This window comes from Sminthopsis crassicaudata, chromosome 4 (genome assembly GCF_048593235.1).
Source record: "Sminthopsis crassicaudata isolate SCR6 chromosome 4, ASM4859323v1, whole genome shotgun sequence".
Taxonomy (NCBI): domain Eukaryota; kingdom Metazoa; phylum Chordata; class Mammalia; order Dasyuromorphia; family Dasyuridae; genus Sminthopsis; species Sminthopsis crassicaudata.
The window spans coordinates 361,583,212-361,603,491 of NC_133620.1; the positions used below are offsets into that span (position 1 = coordinate 361,583,212).

A 20,280-nucleotide genomic window follows, 5' to 3' on the forward strand; every position below is an offset into this window, starting at 1 on the left:
AGAAATAGAGGACAAGATTACAGAGGTCACATCCTGAAAAGTAGCCCTGAAATTAGAACTCCCAGAAATATCATAACCAAAACCCAGAGCTTCTTTATTAAAGGGGAAAAAAATACTGCAAGTAGCTAGAAAGAAAGAGTCCAGGTACTAAGAAGCTACAGTCAAAATCTCACAAAATTTAAACAACACTATTATAAAGGAGAAAGGAGCATGGAATATGATGCTCCAAAAGGCAAAAGTTAAAGGCCTACAACCAAGAATAAGCAGAAAATCTGAATGGAATCCTATAAGGAAAAAAATTAAATTTTAGTGAAATAGAAGACTTCCAAGCATTTTTGATAAATGGGATAGAGCTTTTTAAGGGTGAAGTGTGAATTCTAGTAGAGGGAGGGGTGATATTAGAATCCCATAAGAACTATGATATTATTATGTTTTATCAGCATGGGAGCATGTTTTGTTATATTGTGATGATATTAAAAGAAAAAAGGAAAGGGAGGGAAGTACCCCTAGGGAAAAAAGTGGAAAAATGAGGGGGTCTTCTTAATTCAAATTAGCATAGGGCACAAGTAGAAGTTTATGAAAACAAGGGAAGTAGTGGGGGAAGTGAGCATCATTCGAATTTTACTTTGAACTGATGCAGGGTGAAGTGAGAAGAATCAGGAAAACAGTTTGTACAATTTTATAAAAGAAACAATTTTGAATGGCTTAAGAACTCTGATCAATGCAGTATTCAATCACTATTCCAGAGGCCCAATAATGAAGAATGGTATCTGCCTCCTGACAGAGAAATGATGGACTATATAAACAAAATGAGACACATTTTTCACTCATGGTCAAAATGAGGATTTGTTTTTCCTGACCATGCATATTAGTTGTGATAGTTTTTTCTTCCCTTTTTTTTTTTTTTCCAGTGGGAGAGGAAAGATGGGCAGGAGAGAGGAGAAATGCTTGTTAATTTTAAAACAATATAATTTTTTAAAATTATGGAATAAATTAAAGGTGGTACCAGAGAGAAAGACAGGAGATTTTAGGGGGAATAGGGATCCTTCAATGCCTTTAGTGTGTTTACTAAAATATTATGTTAGTATTCTCTGGGATCAGTCCCTGGGAAGTTTAGGAGGAAGGGAGGTCAGATTTAACTTTTTTGAAATGTTTAGAGTGCCATCAGTAACTCAACACCTTAATAGAACTGGAGCTTCTGAAAAAGCACATCCAAGAAAAGGTGAGAATACTGCAGTCTTTAAGGACTGAGGTAGCCAATATTTCAAGCTTTTAAAAACAATGGAAACACTGTATGTTCTCTGCTATCTACCCTGAAAAGAGTACGGGGCTATTAAGCAATTGTACACATACCTTAGTGTATAAGATAACCAAATTGCTAGTTACAGGAGATTTTCAATTACGGAAGTACTGACTGGACGGCTATACCTAGAGGGATAAGGTTGGCAATATGGTAGTAGAACATGTGGGAATTCTTTCCAATTCAGTAGGTATAGAAGCTAATAAGGAAAAGAATAGCCCTAGTGAGGGTTTTAAGTCACAGCAGGTAAACAGAAATCTAAGATGGGGAGGTAATGGAGAATCTGGGAAGCATTGATAACAAACACTGCTAACATTCAGATTGGTATAAAAACCGACAGGCAAAGGAGGAAGGACAAAGCCACTGGACTCTGTAATTGATATTTTTCATTCACCAAAAGACCATCATATATAAACAAATGAAACATGATAAGCAAGAGGAAAATAATGGGCATCTAGGTCTGCTAATATCTTTAGGTGACCTTGATGAATATATGCAAAGGAAGGGAAACCTGGGATTATAAGGAAGAATTAGATTTTCTAGTGTTTCAGAACAGTCTAGTACATTGGCATCCAAGTTTATTTGATTGGATTAATGAAGGAGGTCAAGGGAGATTTTTGGGCTCAGTTCCCAAATGGGACAATTAGCTTTGCTCTGTTCCATGACCACACATTGTGCTCCTGACCTTGACCACTCATCCCACAAGGTCACAGAGTGCATCCCAGCTACTGGAAAGTGATCTCACATGGGTGACAGAACAATGCTTTTAATCCAACTTAATACAGCTTCCAAAAAGTCTGTCATAGGCCAATATCTTTGCTCCACATAAAGTGCTCAAATTGTGAGCACAAAACTTTGTCAGATTCATTTGTAAGTTTCTTTGTATTTAGTTTGCAGATATTTATGACAGATATAGAGGCTAGACCCATAATTTTAGTGGCATCTTCTCTGCTACTTAGTCTTAGAAAGTTGTCTAGATCACTGACTAGATAATTTAAATGATTTGATCAGGGTCCCATAACCAGTAGTCAGAAGCCTTCTTTATAACAAATTAGTACAACCAATCAAAGCAAATCAGTACCCAGTCCATGTCTAAAAAAACAAAAAACAAAAATAACTTCAGAAGGGAAACATACATGTTAATTTTGTCATTCTCTTTAAATTTATTAAAAATAATAATTAAAAAAAAACTAATGGTGCTTCAGCATCTATATGTTCCACACTACTTCTCTATTTATTATAGATTTGTAGATAATTACAAAACTTTAATTTATTTGGCCAATGTCATTTCAGGAAATCATGAGGAGTAAAATAGGTGAAATTGGCACATCATGTATATTAAGTATAATGTATTATCACTAAATCACAATGAATGTTGATTTTTAAGGCTATTTTTAAAAAATTTCCATGGGTTTTAAACTTTTCTGTGTTTTCAAACTGGAAGACAGTGGTAAATATTTGTTCATTCTGAAATGTGAGAGGGGCTATAGAAGGGAATGCCTACTCAAAAAAATTGATCTCTAAATTCTTTGAGTTATATAGTTGTGCTTTTTCATAATGGGACATTTTTCTGCAAAAGAGCCAAGAGCAAGATACATAATTCATACATATACATTTATGTATATATGCATACATATAGATTTGTGTGTATATATGTGTGCATATATATGTACACACACATATATGTGTATGATTGAATAAAGAATTTATTACATTCTTACTGTGTGCAAAGCATAAAGAATAGGTATTCACACACACACAAAAATCCTTCTTCTCAAGGACCTTATGTTTTTTTTCCCCAGATATTTAAACTGTCCTTTATTTATTTATTTTTAATAGTTTTTATTTACCAGATACATGCATAGATAATTTTTCAACATTGACAACTGCCAAACCTTTTGTTCTAATTTTTCCCCCTCCTTCCTTCCCCCGTCCCCCTCCCCCCCTGCCATGGCAGGTTGACCAGCTAAATATGTTAGAGTATAAATTAAATACAATATATGTATACATAGGACCTTACATTTTAATGAGGGGAAGATTTCAGCTTTGAATCAGATGAAAAAGTCTGGTCTTTAGGGTACAGGGATAAAGATGACAATGACCTCCTCTTTAGTGTATTCCACTGATAAAAGCAATAGCCTTTTCTCGTGTTGAGTCCTTTGATGGAACCAAGGACTTTGGTAGAAAGAACTTTCCTGTCTGGATCTTCAGCAGCTATGGCCTCTGACCCCTGCAGGAGCACTTACCAAGCTGAATGTACCAGGATGATATCTAAGGGCAATGGGCTAGAAGCATTGTTACTCCTAAGGCTCCTGGGTTAAGGGTTCTGGGCTATCTCTGGAGAAGATGGAAGATGAAGGAGAAGGGAGATCTGTTCATGATAGTCTGGCTTTCCTGACACTTGCTGAACCATTCATCGTAGTTCACATGCTTTATTCTCCTTATACATATAGTCCTTTGGGTCAATTTAAATTGTTATTCTCTGGAGTTTTTCACAGTTTTCTGCGATGTGTACCACGTAACATTATTGAGACAGTAAGGACTAAGGAGAGGAACAAACTTTTGTGGAGCAATCTGCTAATGAGGGAAAGCACTTTCTTAGCATGTTCCAGATCATGCCCATATTAAAGCTAGGCAATCCCTCCCCTGGTACAGATTGAAACTACTCCATACCATCATGTCTTATTTCATTTGTCTTTTTTTTCCCTCCCTGTAAATCTTTCACTGAAGAACTAGGCAATTCAATGGATGTAACCTAATATAGTGAACAGAAGTCTGCATTTGGGAGTCAGGAAGCCCTAGATTCATATCCTCAGATAATCCTTAGTTGAACCTGGGCAAGTCACTTAACTTTAATTAGCCTCAGTCTCAGTTTCTTCATCTGTTAACTGTGGGTAATAATGGCATTTATTTCAGTGATTTATGAGGATCAATCAGTTAGCAAGCAAATGAGATAACTGTCTCAAGTCTTTGGTAGATTTTAAAAAACTGTAGAAATGTAGCTATTATTATTTAGAGGCCTTTCTCTGGTTCTTATAGCTACTAGTGTGCTTCTTGGGCCCATTATTTGGTAAATACTAAAGCCTGCTTGATCCTTCCAAGGATCATTATGTTGATTTTTGGGTCATCTCTGAACATGTTAGTTTTGTTTTGTTTTTTTGTTTTTTTCCCCTAAGGTCTGCATTCGTTAGGAGCTCAGCAGGAAACATGTTGGATTTAAAAGATGGCTCTTTGTCACAGAGATCTGTGAAAACACTGCTAAATAGTACCAAGTCTGTTCTCCTAGTGGTTCATCTGGGCTCATCTGCAACAAGTAGAAGGAGAAAGAGGATAGAGATGAGAAAGTATAGTAAAAAGAAGAAAATTATTGAGGATTTGCATTTCGTTTTCACTTTGCACCAAAGAGATGGAATCAAAGGTTGGAGGACTTTAAAGAGGTATACATCTCCAGCTGGCAAACTGGTGGATTGTATAAGATTGAGCCATGAATATCAGCCTGAAGTTGGAGAAGAAAGGAAACACTACTACTGATACCCCACCCCCTTATAAGTCAGGGAGTCACAGGCCCCAACAAGAGCTGTGGGGCAGGGCTTTATGAGAACAGCCCTCATCATCATGGGTGGAAACCACTGAAGGGATTTACATACTCATTTAGAGTTAAGGAATACTTCACCAAGAATATCTATTTTGTTTGAATAAAACTTTGTAATATTGTGAATTGTTACTGTTTTTCAATTATTTTAGTTATGACCAACTCTTTGCGACCCCATTTGGGATTTTCTTGACAGAGATACTGGAGTAGTTTAATATTTCCTTCTCCAACTCATTTTGCAGATGAAGAAACTCATAAGTGAGTTGCTCAGGGTCATCTGAGGCTGGATTTAAACTAACGAAGATAGCTGTTCCTGACTCCAGCCCTAGCCCTCTATCCACTTTCTACCTAGCTGTTCTGATATTGTGAATCATATACCTGAAAATTGGGAAGAAAACTGAGAATTTTTTGGTAGAGAATTTAGGGGGTTAAGAGGGTAACATGCTAAATAAGTACTCTAACAGGATAAGAAAATCATCTAAAGTGGGTCCTTCCCATCATGAAAGTCTCTGACACAAGGGTTAAAAACATAAGGAAAAATTTAAATCACTATTATGGATTTCTGTAATATTTTAAAGCTATACAAAGTCTTGTCAAGTTAATAATTATTAATTAGGTTCCTACTATATGCCTTATCTTCATAAGCACAGGGGATTGCAATGCTCATGGATCACCTTAGTGTTTACATATAGGAAGTTCTTATTGGTTTAGTTAAGATTCTAGGGTAGGGCTGGGGTTGATGACCATGATTTATGTATCATGGTCTTCATTGACAGTTCCTTAAAGCTGATCCTCGCCTTCTCCAAATGATATTTTAAATACATAATAGCAAACACATAAAATTATAAAATTACAAATTATATTGAAATAGTTATCAAAATTTGTTGAAGTGCCTGCTTTACCTTTTTTTATTTGGTGTCATGAATACATAGGCAAGTAAAGATGCTTGAATGCTGATAGCTATAATTAACATCACCACACCTTGGATCTACCCACATCCCAAAAAAAAGCAGCCTCAACGTCTCAGGTACAAAAACCCAAACCAGAAACTTCTACAAAAAGAGTCCTTGTCAAAGAGTTTAAAAAGTCTTTCATTCATTCTGTGAGTTGAGAATCGAACTCCAATAGAAGTAGATCTCTTTGGGGCACATACTGATTAAGAAAAATTGCAAATCAACATATAGGTTCATTTTTTATTTGTTAAACATTTCTGAATCATATAAGTAGGCTGACTTGTGGGGGCTCTGGCAGTCAGTGGGATGCAGTTAGACACTTCAGCTCTAAGAAGTCATTGATAGATTTGGGGGATCTGTGAACTCAAATGGGGGAAAACTCATCTTTATTTCAATATAATTATCTGGTCCAGACTCTTGGCAAATGAATATTTTTCATCCTGATGGTCTCCAAAGGGTCTCCAGAAATAATTTTCTTATCCAAATAAAAGGATGGATAGAAAGACAGATGGATAGATAAGAACATGTTTAAGCACTTATCATGCCAGGCCTTATCCTAAATGCTGGGGATAGAAATACAATCAACCAAAATAATCCTTCCCCTCAAGAAACTTGTGGTCTAGGGATGGAAGATACATAAAGGGATCTTGAAAAGAGGTTGGGAAGGAGGAAGGGGAAGAGGGGGAATAAGCACTAATATTGTGTCTGCTGTGTGCCACGAACTGTGCTAAGTTTTTTAAAAAGGCAAAACAAATATTCTCTCAACAACCTTGGGACCCAGTGTTATCATGATCTTCATTTTATAATTGAGGAAATTTAGGCTGAGGTTACTGACCTGTTGCTCAGAGTCACAAAGCTAATAAGTGTCTGAGGCCAGATTTGCACCTCTAGGAGATTATCCAAGGCCTGGTGAGGTACCCAGGAAGGTAAAGCAAAAATTTCACCTCTGAGGGAGAGAAGCCCAAAATTCTATTGTACAATCCCAAAATTCTATTGGGGTGTGTTGGAGATATGGTTGGAGACCATGCAGTCTCATAGGAATTTAGAGACTGAAGGGAAGTTAGAAATCGCCTAATATTAATAATAAATTTACAGAGGAAAGTAATAGAAGCCCATTGAAGTGACTTCCAAAGTCATACAGCTAAGAAGATGCAGAGACAGAATTAGTCATATTCCTTCCAATACACCAACAATAACTCCAAGAAAGCTTTACAAGCATGATGAAAGACTATCCCAAAAACGGCTTTTAGCAAGAAGATGAGAGAAAATCTGCTTATATTATCCCAGTTTCTCATGACCAGTATTGAAGCATTAGTTCCTGGACCTGCTGCAGTTGCTGATTGATAGCTAATGGATAGATGGGCAATCTGTCTGACAGACCTCAAGGCTGCCATCATTATTGTTGGAAGATGGATGCCTTCCATTCTAGGTTCTTAAGGTGATATGATGAAGAGAAGGTAGCCACCTACATTGGTGGGAGGAGTTTCCCGTACCAATAAAATTATAGGACTAGTTAGTCCCTTTTTCTGAACCAACTCTCCTTGGGTCTTTTTTTTTTTTTTTTTTTTTTTGGATATGATAATACCCCCCCCAAAAAATGGATAGGTTTTTTTTTTTTTTTTTTATCAGTTGCAATGGCATTAAAGAGACATTACCACCTGCTTTCTCCCTGCACCCTAAGGACCATGAAACCTTTCCATCCGAGTTGATGCTGAAGCCTTCCTTCTGTGCAGTGTCCCCCATTAGAATGAGAGCTCCTTTGAGAGCAGGGACTGTCTTGCTATACAATTTGTATCTCCAGACTTTACTTAGCACAGTACTTTGCACATAGTAAAAGCTTAAGAGATGCTTGTTTGCTTCATTCATTCATTCCTTCTTAGCCCAGACCTTTATTCCTCGGGGCATACGATTCAAGCTCAACACACAAAATCCTTAAGGCACCAGCCCTGGAAACGACTCCCTCCCGCCCAGCTCCCACCTCCACGCCACGCTCCACCTTTCCCTCCTCTTCCAAACTAATTTTAAAGAGATTTTCCAGGGGAAAGGATGGGAGGTAGGGCTGCCAAAGTGGGCGGGACCAGGCTCCACTTCCCTCAATTCTCGCAGTCCACCGCCCTTCCCCGCACCCCCTATCAATGCCTCGCTAGGAAACCTCTTGGGGTCCCACCCACCCCGCGTCCGAGATCCTAGTAACTCGGCGCCCGGGAAGGACGCGCGCGACAACGCCAAACTCAGTATCGTGACGGCGGTGGTCGGAGGAAAGGGGGGAGGCAGAGGCAGGGAGCTGGGGGGGGGGGGAGTAAGTGGCCCCGCCCCCGCACGCCTATGGGGGAGCGGTGCGGGCCCTGACGTCACTTTTGCCTGCGTCCCTGCACATGGGCTGCCGAATGCACTGAGCGGGCTGCTGCGGGCCAAGAGCTGGGAGCAGGAGCAGCAGCAGCAGCAGCCTCGGGGAGGGGGGGGTGGGGGTGGGAAGCACGCGCGGCCTCGGGCTTTTGGGGCGCGGGTGCCCTGGCTATGCGGTGCATTTTTTAATTTTACAGTCCCCTCCTCTGTTTTTGCAATTTTCGCCCTAACATTTTGCAGAGGAGGGTGTCTGAGAAGGGTCTTGCAGGAACCCGTCTCACACTTCGGCCGCTTGCCCAGGACCAGCTATTTCCTGAAACTTCTGTATTTTTCATTTGTGTGTGTGTGTGTGTGTGTGTGTGTGTGTGTGTGTGTGTGTGTGTGTGTATCTATGCACTTGATTATATTAGCATAATTTCCCTTACACTCCTCTGGCTTCCCCACAGCCTGGGAGGAGTACACGTTGACAGGAAGGAAAAGCGAATTGGGGCTGGGGGTTAGGGGGGGAAGGGGAGGATTTTTTTTTTCATTATTATTTTTGCAAACAGAAAAGAGAAGGAAAAAAACAAAAACAAAAAACTAGTACACCGAGATGGAGAAAATGTCCCGACCGCTCCCCTTGAACTCCACGTTCATCCCTCCCACTTACGGCGTGCTCAAGTCCCTGCTGGAGAACCCCCTGAAGCTGCCCCTGCACCCCGAAGACGGTGAGAGTCACCACTGCTGCCGCCGCTGCTTGTCTTCTTCGGGTTCCTCTGGTTTGGAGAAAGAGACCTCCCCGGCTGGGGCTTTCCCCGACTTTGCTTGTCTTCCTGGGCATCCACCTTGTATCTCCAGCCGCCTTCGCCGCACCCCGCTCCCCACTTTGCCTTCCTCATTCTCTTCTCTCTACCCTTTCTTGCACTCCCCAGAGCCAAATCCGGTGCTGCTTCTGCTTGGATGCAATTGAGGATTGGCTCTCTCACCCGCTCTCCTTCTCCCTCCCCTCCTCCTCCATCGCCCACCCCCGAATCGTCTTTCCGCTTTATTTTAAGTAATTCTGGGAGCAAGTGCCCAACCTCTGTGGTTTGTTCAGCTGTGCAGGTAGGAGCTGATGCAACTTAAAATAGGGGTGGGATGGGATGGGGAAAATTCCCCCTCCCCCCCAAGAACTATTCCCACGAGTAAAGTTAAAGGCAACTAGAAGAGAGGAGCTTTGAGAGGTGAGAGTGTAAATGTCTACTTTACCTGGTTTGGAGGGACTCTTGGAAAGAGGTTTGCAGGCGAATTTATAAGCATAAGCAGCGTGATAGTAATGGGATCGAGGTGTTTTTTTTTTTTTTTTTGTTTTGTTTTTTTTTTGTTTTTTTTTAAGTAATTGAAGGTGTGGATAAGGAAGGAGTTTTAAGAGGCGTTTTTATTTTCAGAAGTTGAAAGGGGTGTAGTGGGGGAAGAGATGGGCTTTTCTGACAAAAGCTGATCCTCTAGTCAGTTTCTCCGGTCAGTTTCTCCCTCTACCTTTCCGGGTGGGAGAGGACTTGGAAGGATGCTCACGTGTAAAGTAAGACCTAGTCTCATGACATTCTGGCATTAAAGGTGTTGGGGAAAGATAGTCCGAGACATAGACTCCACTACTTCCCCTCCAGTCTTCAGCCAGAAAAATGTATTATGCTGGAAATGTGATAAATTTGTGGTTTAAGGCTTCTGTAGTTCTGTTTCCCAGCTAATCACGACAGTAAGTCTAGTCATTTGTAGTACAAAGTCTTCTAAGTGACTCCCTTAAAACTGATTTCAGGACATTTGTACCTTCTTTTCTTAATCTAGACCTGTTTGCTACGAATTTTAGGGACTTGGTAAATTTCCGAAATGCAGAATGCATTCCCTTCCCCCCCCCAGAAGAATCCACTTTGAAAAAAAAGAACGTGTTAAAAAAATAATATATATTTAGCTTGACAGTGTTCAGCATTCTAATCCAAGTTGTCAGGAAATTGACAGCATTCACGGTCGTGGTATTTAGAGAATTGAAACCGGGTATTTAGGGGCCAGATTCCCCTACGGGACTTCACTGCGGTTGAAGTTAACATGTCAAATGATCAATTATGCATTGAAGGAAATATCAGGTATTTGCCTTTACAAGATAGCTGCATGCTATCTCTGTTAGGCAACAGCTGTGTTTCTTGAAAAGTTGTGGACAAATACAATTGTTTTGTTTTATTTTGTTTTTTTAAACGAAATCATCTTAAGATCCCTCCCGGTACTAAGCATTTGAAGAAACATCTTGGTTTCTTATAAGAAGTTTTTTTTTTTTTTTTTTTTTTTTTTTAATCAAAGAAAAAGTCCCCCTGAATAATTAACGTATTTTATAAATCTGGATTTTTATGAACCCCATGTAGAGTTTATTGAAATTGAGATATACCTGTATAGTCAGTGAATGTGTGTGTAAAATCCAAATGCTGTTAGCCTTAAAGGTATTTGTAAGTAATCACAGTAAAGATTCCCCCTTACTGTAGGTGTAAATTTTTTATGTCCTCCGACAGAACTCAACTGTGCAACTGATTGCCCCACTGTGGGCCCTTATGGATCATCCTTATACCGCCAGCTTTTATCTTAGCTCATACTGAACCCCCATCCAGTAAAGCGATTGTCTCTTTCCAAAGTAAATAGGGAGATTGCGAAAAGCAGAGGGAACTCTACATTCAGCCAGACTTTTAACTCTGGATTATCTGAGGTCCACTGAGGACAAATGCAGGGGGACACAGTGCCATTTGGGATGAGAAAAATCCCCAAGTGATTTTTGGAAGGGGAGACTAGTGAGAGTAGCAAGACTAGTTTTCCCTAAATTAAAAAAAAAAAAAATTAACTTTTGTTTTCTGTTCTAGCATTTGGTAAAGAAAAAGACAAGAAGAAACTGGATGATGACAACAGTAGTCCTATGGTCCCCCAGTCTGCTTTCTTGGGGCCCACCCTGTGGGACAAAACCCTTCCCTATGATGGAGATACTTTTCAGTTGGAATATATGGACTTGGAAGAATTCTTGTCAGAAAATGGCATCCCCCCCAGCCCCTCTCAGCATGATCACAGCCCCCACCCCCCTGGACTGCAGCCAGCAACCTCAGCAGCCCCCTCTGTCATGGACCTCAGCAGCCGGGCCTCCACCTCCGTGCACCCCAGCATCTCCTCTCAGAACTGCCTGCAGAGCCCCATCAGACCAGGTAAACCTCCTGGAAGGCTACCCCCCCACAGGGTGGGGAGGGGGGAGATGGAGGCTTCCTGGCCATGCCCAGGAATTGGAGACCTAGAAATCCAACCCTTCCCTCCACAGGGGCCTCAGCTTGGAGAGACACTTGGTACAGGAGAACAATGTCCTAGTTCTGAAGTCAAGAGGATCTGGGTTCAGATCCTCCTCTGCTCAGGTTCAGGACCTCTAGTTTCCTCATCTCTGAAACAAAGCAGTTGAACTTGATGACCTAGGAAGGTCTTTTCCAGCTCTCAATCTCTGAAAAACTACCAATCCTCATAAATCTTTCTTTGTTTTGTTTTGTTTTTAGTGCTCAAATTACTCAGACAACAGATAGAAATTGGTATTTCTTTCAGGGCTTAACTTAATGGTTTGTACATAGTAGGTGTTAATAAATGTTTTTTGATTGAATTTTCTGAATAATTCAGATAGGCTTCCTGTACTGCTTCAGTTTTCTTGGTGTCTAGCCCTTCATTTCATAGCTTTGTAGATTTGGCATGAAGAAAATAAACTGGGAAAATATAGGAAAATCATTGGGGGTGAGAAACAGCTTCCTTCAATCTTGGGGTCTTGATGGTCAGACTGAGAAATTTAAGTATCAGAAAAGGAGATTGACACTTTTAGTAGTCTAGAACTAGAACTGAACTTCCCCACTCTTCTGATGACTTTTAACCATTTTGTTGAGATGTTGAGATTTTAGCCCTGGTTTAATCTCACTTTGTTCCCCCCCAAAATTGTCTATAGATACAATGTTTGGTTTTTTTAAAAAGTACTATTTTAAGGTGCATTGTAGGTGCTCAATATTTAAAAGAACTTTATGGCAAATTCTCTCCCCCCCAAATGGTTTAATGATAATTGCACTCATGTCTTACCTAGAATTTCATGGGATATAACTGGTATTTAAAATCCCTTCTGTACATGAAAGACAGAAAGATATCTATTTGCAGGCCTACAAAGTTTTGCCCAGTGCAAAATGGGGGAAAAGAAAGACACTTTCATACTTGGGTAATAGGAAGAAAGATGTAGCCAAAGAAGCCATCGGGATCTGTAGTCTGAAGGGAATGTGTCAACGATGGGATGTATGAGAGATCTTTATTACACTCTTTCTCCTGCGTAGCAATTTCTGGGACACAATGAGAGAGAATGAAAATAGAAAGAAATCATGTGAATAAGAAAACTGTTCTCTTAAAATGGAGTTGGGGGTGTATCTTTTCAACTCCTCCCTCTCCAAATTGGAATCCTGACATTGAACCTTTTACCTCCTCTGTAACAGCACCTTGGGAAATCCATCCCTTTTTTGGGATGTGTGCTTGGTCTGTAGCAAATGGGTCATGTTATTGTTAGAGGTATCTGCTTGTGAGAAGATTGGCCAGAGAAATCAATAGCCTTGTAAAATTAGAAAAGCAGAAGCAAAAAATCCAAACGAAAAGCAAATGTCCAAATAGAAATAAGCTCCAGCACTGCAGTTGTTCCCCATGTTTTGTGTATCTTATTTCCCCAAATACCTTCTTTTCAGAAGGCTTTGCACTAGTCTTAGAGGGATTAGGACATGTCTAATTTCATTTTTGCAAGGTAGGGCAAGTAACTCCTCCCAGAATTAAATACTAGGGGGTATATTCTGTGGATAATTACTTCATGTGGGTATTTCAGGCCCTATGCTCCTTTGCCTTTTGACCTAATTAACTTATAATCTATCAGTCAATTAGTATTTATTGAGCAATTCCTGTGTTCAAATATGTAGCTTGCATAGGGAATTGGTTTTATTCTAGCTAATGCTTGACAGCTCTAAGACCAGACCCTGCCTCCCCATGCCTATTCTTGTTGAGTAAGAATCAATATACACTGATTTTTCTCCCCCTCCCCCAAATATGGTGAAAAGAAATGGACATCTTCAGCGTCTACCTGGCAGAGTTCATTTGTTTCTCATTGAGCTGGTTCTTATAGTGATCTTGGGTCATCGCCTCCTACCTTCTTGCTGTCCCAGAGTTCCACCCCATAGTGTTAGAAACCTTGAATATGAAAGTGCATCCCTTCATCTCTGTTGATTTAAAAACAACAACAACAACAACAACAACAACAACAACAACAAAACCTAGCCAAACAGGCTTTGAAGGCTTTTTCTCTAGAGACAAACTGTACTTGAAACTCATTTTCTTTTCAACATTGAAATCTTAACAATAATTTTTAGTTTAAAAAAAGACTTTACAAACAGCTATTTTCTTCAAATATATTAATTTCAGTTAGAATACTAGTTCCCTGCATAGGCAGTACTGCTAATTTTAAAGAATATAGTACATTCTATTAATATTCTCAAAATGGCCAGAGAAATGGAGGAAAGTCAGAACCTAGTTCATTGTGGCGGACTTCATGTCTTGGGCACAAGATGGGCAGGCGTGAGTGGTTTGCCATATGCATCCTTGGAGGGAAAAATCTGCTTTGATGAAATCACAGTATTAGAGTGTTAGTATTAGAGCTCAAAATAACAGAGAAGGCCATTCAGTTAATAAACATTTATTAAGGGCCTACCAAGTTCTGTGCCAAGAATATAGAGGAAGATAAAAGACATTTCCTGTTCTCAAAAAGCTTACAGTCTAGTGGAGAGAGCTGTCATCAGAACCAGGAAGAACTGGGGTAAGTCCGGTCTGAAATATACTTACTGTATGATCCTCTCTAAGACTGAGTTGTAGGGAAGGAGCCAATCTGCATGGGTGGAGGGCCTTGACATTTCTTTCTACCCGTGATGTGCTGGAACCAATTTGTAAATTTTTAGTGTGAGGATTTATGCCTTAGAAATCATCACTCACTATATAAATCAGGGCTTTGTTGATTGTCCAGACATAAGAAAGTGTTGGAGAAAATGTTCATTTCCCCCTCCTGGAGAGCTGGTTGTAAAACACCCTAGGTCCAATCTGTAAATATTGTGTAGCTTTCAGGAATCCTGGGAGTCATTAGGTTGTCGAGAAGGTGTGTGATACTAATAAAAATGTACTTATCCGCCATTAGCATGTTGGTAAAACTAAAATGTCAGGCTGATCTGGAGATAATTAGAGTGCAGTTTTACTAAACATTTGTATTCTGCTATTTGCTCAGCATGTATCCTTTAAGCCATGCTTAATAGCACCATGTCACCAATGGTGCTTGGTTGGGAGAAAGGAAATGAAGCTGTAAGCTGACATCTCATATATGTCTTGAAAAAGACCCAATCCTTTTTGGAATAGTCAAATGAGCTCCCTGGTGAGGAGCATCTCACCCTAATTTGGCCCTGATTCCCTATCTTATCTACTCATTTTAAAACAAGTGGGATCCACTTTCTCAAGTAAACTGAAAGAATGAAATTTATATGACTGATTTCCCTGATTTTTGGGGGGAATTTTGTTCTTCCATTGGAGTTTGTGCTATTTATCTTCAGGGTCTATAAACAGAATAATTTTTTTTTAATTAAATGTTTTTTTATTTTCAATTACCTACATGTAAAAACTTTTAACATTTTTTTTTTTTAAATTTTGAGTTCCAAATTCTTTCCCTTGCTCCCCTTCCCCTGTCAGTAAGAAGACAAGTAGTTTGATATGTCTATACAGGACAAGCAGGATAATTTGAGGATTCAACAAAATGATGAATGAAAAGATGTCTCCATGGCTGAAAGGCTCCTTCCCCTGACTTCCCAGGAGCTCTTCCTCCCAGAGGCTCCTAAGCCAGCCAATATTGCACTACACTTGTGGTTTTATTAGCAGGCTCTAGCCAAAGGCCCAGGTTCCCTGTGTTTGGGAGGAGGTGGGGCTTCCTTTGGAGAAATGGGAATCTGCCTGCTTACATTGAGGAGGGCCCTGAAAAGTGGTTGGTTTAGGACAGCAGCTCCATGGAGGAGAGGTATCCACAGTGTACAAAGGCAGGATTATGTCTGTCTCAGACTAGCCAAGCCAGTTCCTAAATTGGTTCCTTGTGGTGTCCTATGTTTTTGTTTTGTTCTGTTTTTGCGCGGCTGGGACTAGCCTGCCTGCCTACCCTGGTAGAAAAGTGAGGGGACCTCCTGCTTGCCTTTCAACTGTCTCTTTCCTGGGCTTGAGTTCCTCTGGGAATGAACAAGATTTCATTGTCAGGTCAGAACCCTGTGGCAGCGAGACTTTATGGCTTACAGGTAGTGGTGGAGCTGGGAGGAACCAGAGAGGACTCATGGTCCGTGTTGCAAATGAAATTAAGGCCCAGGGAGATGGAGCAGTTTTCTCTGGGTCACACATTGAGCAAGTGGAGGAAGGATTTCATGGAGGAGGGGATTAGATTTGGATCTATTCTGCTCTAGGAGGTAGAAGGAGAAAAAATGGAGGTTACAAAGAACCATTCTAGGCTTGAGGAAAAATAATTTCCCAATGCTTTGGGCTACCCAAAAGTGAATGGATGACTTTGGTCTGGTGTTAGACCTTGGAGATCTATAAATAGAAGCAGGATGACCATGTCTCAGGTCCATTTGTAGTGGGGGTTTCTTCCATGTATGAGCTAAACATTCTTTTGAACTCTGTGATTCCAAGAAGCGACTGAGGAGAGACTAGAACCCAGTTTTATTTGTTTTGTTCCAAGTCTGAGTCCAGATATTAGTTAGTCTTTAGTAAAAAACTGAATCACAGATACCTGCTGAACTTCTCACATGTGACTTGTTACTTCCCCCCATCTTCCATGCTTTATGTTTTCCAGTATCCCTTTACATGTTGTCTTTCCCTGTTAGAATATAAGCATCTTGAGGGCAGGGCCTTCTTTGCTTGATTATATTTTTATCCTCAGTGCTTAGCATGTGCAGGAAACAGTTAATAATGTTGATTTATTGACAGCTGAACTTTTTACACGTGGCTTCATTTCCCTCCCTTTCCAGTACCTCTTTGCATATTATCCTCTTTTATTAGAATATAAGCTCCCTCTTGATTTTTTTATAATTATGTCCACAATGCTTAGCACAAATGCTTCACATTTAATAAATACTTTTTTAAAATGTCTTACCTGGGCAGAATTCTAAGGAGCACAGAAAGCAGGTGAAAAGGAAAGAAGTGAAGCACTGGATGGGATAGGAGGAGAGCCCCATTGTACTTTTAGTAAGGAATTGAAATGTTGCCGGTCTTCTCTGGCCAAAGTTTGGGTCGGTGGCAGTGGGGGAGATGCGTGCAGTCTAAGATGTCCAGTGGTAGCTCAGGGGCCATGCATGAGACTGTGCCAAGGCCTCTGGACTGGCTTGCTTTTAACCAGACAGCTGTGGGCTGCAGCTTTGGGGTCTGCCTTCCCTCAAGGGGCTGCAGGCTGTAGATTTTCCTAGGCAACAGCATGAATCGTTTGCAAGCAGGCTGCAGCAGCAGCAGCCATGGATGGTGTAGGGTATGTTTCCCCTCTAGTATTTGGGAAAGTATCTGTAATCCGTCAGGATCAAGGAGCTTTCAAAGGGATCTAGCTGGCTTTGTTTTCATTGGACTGTTGGGATGCCAGGTGAGCTTGTTCATTCTGTGTACAGAATGATTCGGTTTTCCCCTTGTAAGCCTTGTCCCTGCTCTTCTTCATGCTATCTGGTTTTATTTCAGTACATACTTGTTAGTGGTGTGATAGTCCCAAAGAATTTCAACCTCACCAAACCTCAGTATTCTCCTCTGGAAAGCAGGAGTGACAATATTGTCATGACAGCCTCCCTGGGTTGTTAGATCTAAGTGCTGTTATGTATTGGTGCTTTGCAAACTAAACTATTGTATAATTGTTTGTTAACTATCAGGCAACAAGTATGTGTTAAGAGTGCCTGTTAGGCGTGAGACCCTATGCCAGGTACAGAGGATACACATTTAAAATTGAGATATTCCCGATTTCAGTGAGCTTACATTCTGCTGGGATAGACATAGCATATTCATATATAAGTAGTAATTACAAGATATATACATACAAAAGAACCATAGAATATATTTACTAAAGAAATACTTAGATTGTTTTGGGGAGAATTGGGTAGGTTGGGAGGAAATCAGGAAGGCCTTGAAGTATTTGTCACTTAAGTTGACCCTTGAATGGATGGACTTCTTTGAGGTTCCAAGAAAATGAGTAGAAAAGGGAGAGTATTCCAAGCATGAGAGAGAGCCTGGACAGAGGCCAGAAGACAAGGAATGGAATGTCATATGTAGAGATGGGCGGGAAGCCAATTTGGCTGGAGTGTGGAATTCAATTAACATTTATTAAGCACCTACCATGTGCCAGGTACTGTACTAAATGCTGGGGATACAAATGTATGAGGGGAAATAATGTATAAATCATTCTGGAAAGATCAACAGCAGGCAGGTCATGGAGGACTTTATATTTAAAAAAAGAAAAAGAAAAAGAAAAAGAAAGAAAGCATGTATAAAGGCAGTAGGGAGCCACAGATAATTCTAAGGGCAGGGGGGTGACATGGGGTGAAGGATATGTTGGAAAGGAAAGAGCCTGGGTGTAGGGGACTAGTTAGGTGGCTATTGTTCTAATCCAGGGAAGAGGTAATGAAGGCCTGGACTATGATTATGATGGTGATTATTTATGAAGTACCTTCTGTGTGCTAGAAGCAGTGTTTGGCGCCATGAGACAAACAGGAGAATGAAGTAGCCCCAGCAGTCCCTGGACTCCATCCTGAGACACAATCCCTAGAGATGCCACAGACACACGCTTATTTGATGTTTAAATCAGAGAAAGGAGTAGAATGACCGCCTTCCTGCCTTTCCCCTAGCCCCAGGAGCTGCCACACAGGACCTCTTCCTCTCATTCCACCTCCCACGATGGTGTATACACTTTGAATCATGTCCCAGCCTGCCCTGCCCTCCTCTCTTCCTCCCAGGGCAGCATCTGGCCACCTCCCTATTGCCCATCCACTCCTGCTCCTTGCTGCCATGAGCCCTGCCAGCTCCCTTGCCCTCCCTGCACACCCGCGCTCACGTGAGCCCTGGCAGCAGAGGCTGCCTGAAGAAGGTCCATGTGCCATCGGCACGTGGCCATGCCCTCTGGAGTCTGAGACACTCTGGGCGGTGATCTGTTTTTCTCTCTGTGTCTCTGAATCTGTCTCTCTTGACTCTGTCTCTTTGTTTCTTTGTCCCTCACCTTCCGTCTCCTTTTCTCTTTTTGCTCCTCCCCCTTCTCCCTCCCTCCCTCCTCTTCTTTCCTCCCTCCCTTCTTCTCTTCTTCCCTCTTTCCTGATTAGGAAGATCCTGCCCCTGAAAGAACAGAGTCAAACTGATAGGGGGAAAACCAAGCTAAGTGGGGACATCTCCCAAGCCAGGGAACTCTCTCTGCCCTACACAGCTACTTCCAAAGCCCATCTTCTTTCCTCTCTTCTCTCTCTTGCTGATGGGACCTGAGTATTATTGAGATGTCCAAGATTTTTTTTTTTTAAGTCACTCCATTCCAAAAGCCAGGAGAGTGTTTTCTCCACAATCTTATGCATGTCAGATGAGAAAAATATGAAGAGGCAGGCAGATGATAGAAAGATATACAGCCAGCTAGAATAAGGAGAGAATGAGAGGGAAGCTCAGAGGCCTTTGGTAAAGCTTAATATGGGAAGGCAGACAGTTCTAAATTAGGGTTCTTGGCTACCTTTCCTTTGAACTTTGACTAATTGTGTTGATCATAGTTTATTTCTCTGTAAATTGGGGATAATAGCATAGGTACTTTTTCCTTAATGGGATCATTGTGAAGGAGACACTTTGAAAATCATGGAATTTATTATTTCTCTGTGACCATTTTTAATGTCTTAAGTGGAAAATGACAGGGAGAATGAGGCTAGTTAGGCACAATCAGTAGCACTTTTAGATGCTTTAAGGTTTGAAAAGCACTTTAGAGAGGTTATTTCATTTGATTTTACAACAGCCATGGAAGGGAGGTAAATTGAGGCCCATGAAGGTAAAGACACAGGATCACACAGAGTACATATTTAAGGCAGAGTTTGAATTTTGGTTGTCCTGACTCTCAATTCCAACTCTGTCCACTGCTCCACCTAGCTATCCTTGGGAATGTAGTAATATAGAAAGACCAGAGAATCCTAGGATTGTATAGCTATGGAAGGACTGAACAGAAATTCTTTTGCAGCTGTATCCAGGAATATTGTCACCTGGGAGAGAAATAGTTGAGTGTGAGGATGTAGGGTAGAGAGGATGATCTGGCTTCTTGGTCCAGCTGGGTCCCTGGGGCTGGTGCAGGGGTGGAGCTAGGAAGGTTAAGTCCTTCCAGGAGGGCAGCACAATGGCAGCAATCAGGACGACAGGAACTTCCTCTCTCAAGAACTCCACCCCTCTGTGGGACAAAGCTCCATTGTCCAGTGCTAGCTATAGCTTTGTCTCTTCTAGCCATTTCATTGTAGAGATGGGGAGAACTGAGGCCCAGAGACAGAAGTAGTTTACTAATTTAGCTGATTTAGTCTGGAGTCAGGGAGGCTTGAGCTCAAATGTAGCCTCAGACACCTAATAGCTATATGACTCCATTACTCTGTCTGTCTCAGTTTTTTGGATTGTAAAATTGGGGTAATAATAGCTCATTATGAAGAAGGCACTTTGTTTCTTCTTTACAAAGCACTTACCTCCCAAGGTTGTCTCCAGGATCAAATAGCATAGTAAACATGATATTTGTAAAGCAGGCATTTTGTAAAACTTCTTTCCTTCCTCCCTCCCTCCTTTCCTCCTTCCTTTCCTTCCTTTCCTTCCTCCTTCCTCCTTCCTTTCCTTCCTCCTTCCTTCCCTCCTTCCTTTCCTTTCCTTCCTCCCTCCTCCTTCCTTTCCTTCCTCCTTCCTTCCCTCCTTCCTTTCCTTTCCTTCCTCCCTTCCTCCCTCCCTCCCTTCCTCCCTCCCTCCCTCCCTTCCTCCCTCCCTCCCTTCCTCCCTTCCTTCCTCCCTCCCTTCCTTCC

The 20,280-nt window shown here is 41.2% G+C and overlaps 1 protein-coding gene across 4 annotated transcripts in view; it reads left to right on the forward strand.

Annotated features, from left to right (window-relative positions):
- The first annotated feature begins 8,324 nt into the window (after positions 1 to 8,324).
- HLF (HLF transcription factor, PAR bZIP family member) overlaps positions 8,325 to 20,280 on the forward strand; it is an 82,134-nt gene continuing 70,178 nt past the window's right edge. For 2 of the 4 annotated variants that reach the window (XM_074261838.1, XM_074261839.1), the window contains exons 1-2: positions 8,906 to 9,393; positions 11,050 to 11,382. In XM_074261838.1, coding sequence (XP_074117939.1) covers positions 11,103 to 11,382 — 280 coding nt within the window. In that variant the 5' untranslated portion in view covers positions 8,906 to 9,393; positions 11,050 to 11,102. The other 2 variants (XM_074261836.1, XM_074261837.1) reach the window with 2 other exon arrangements.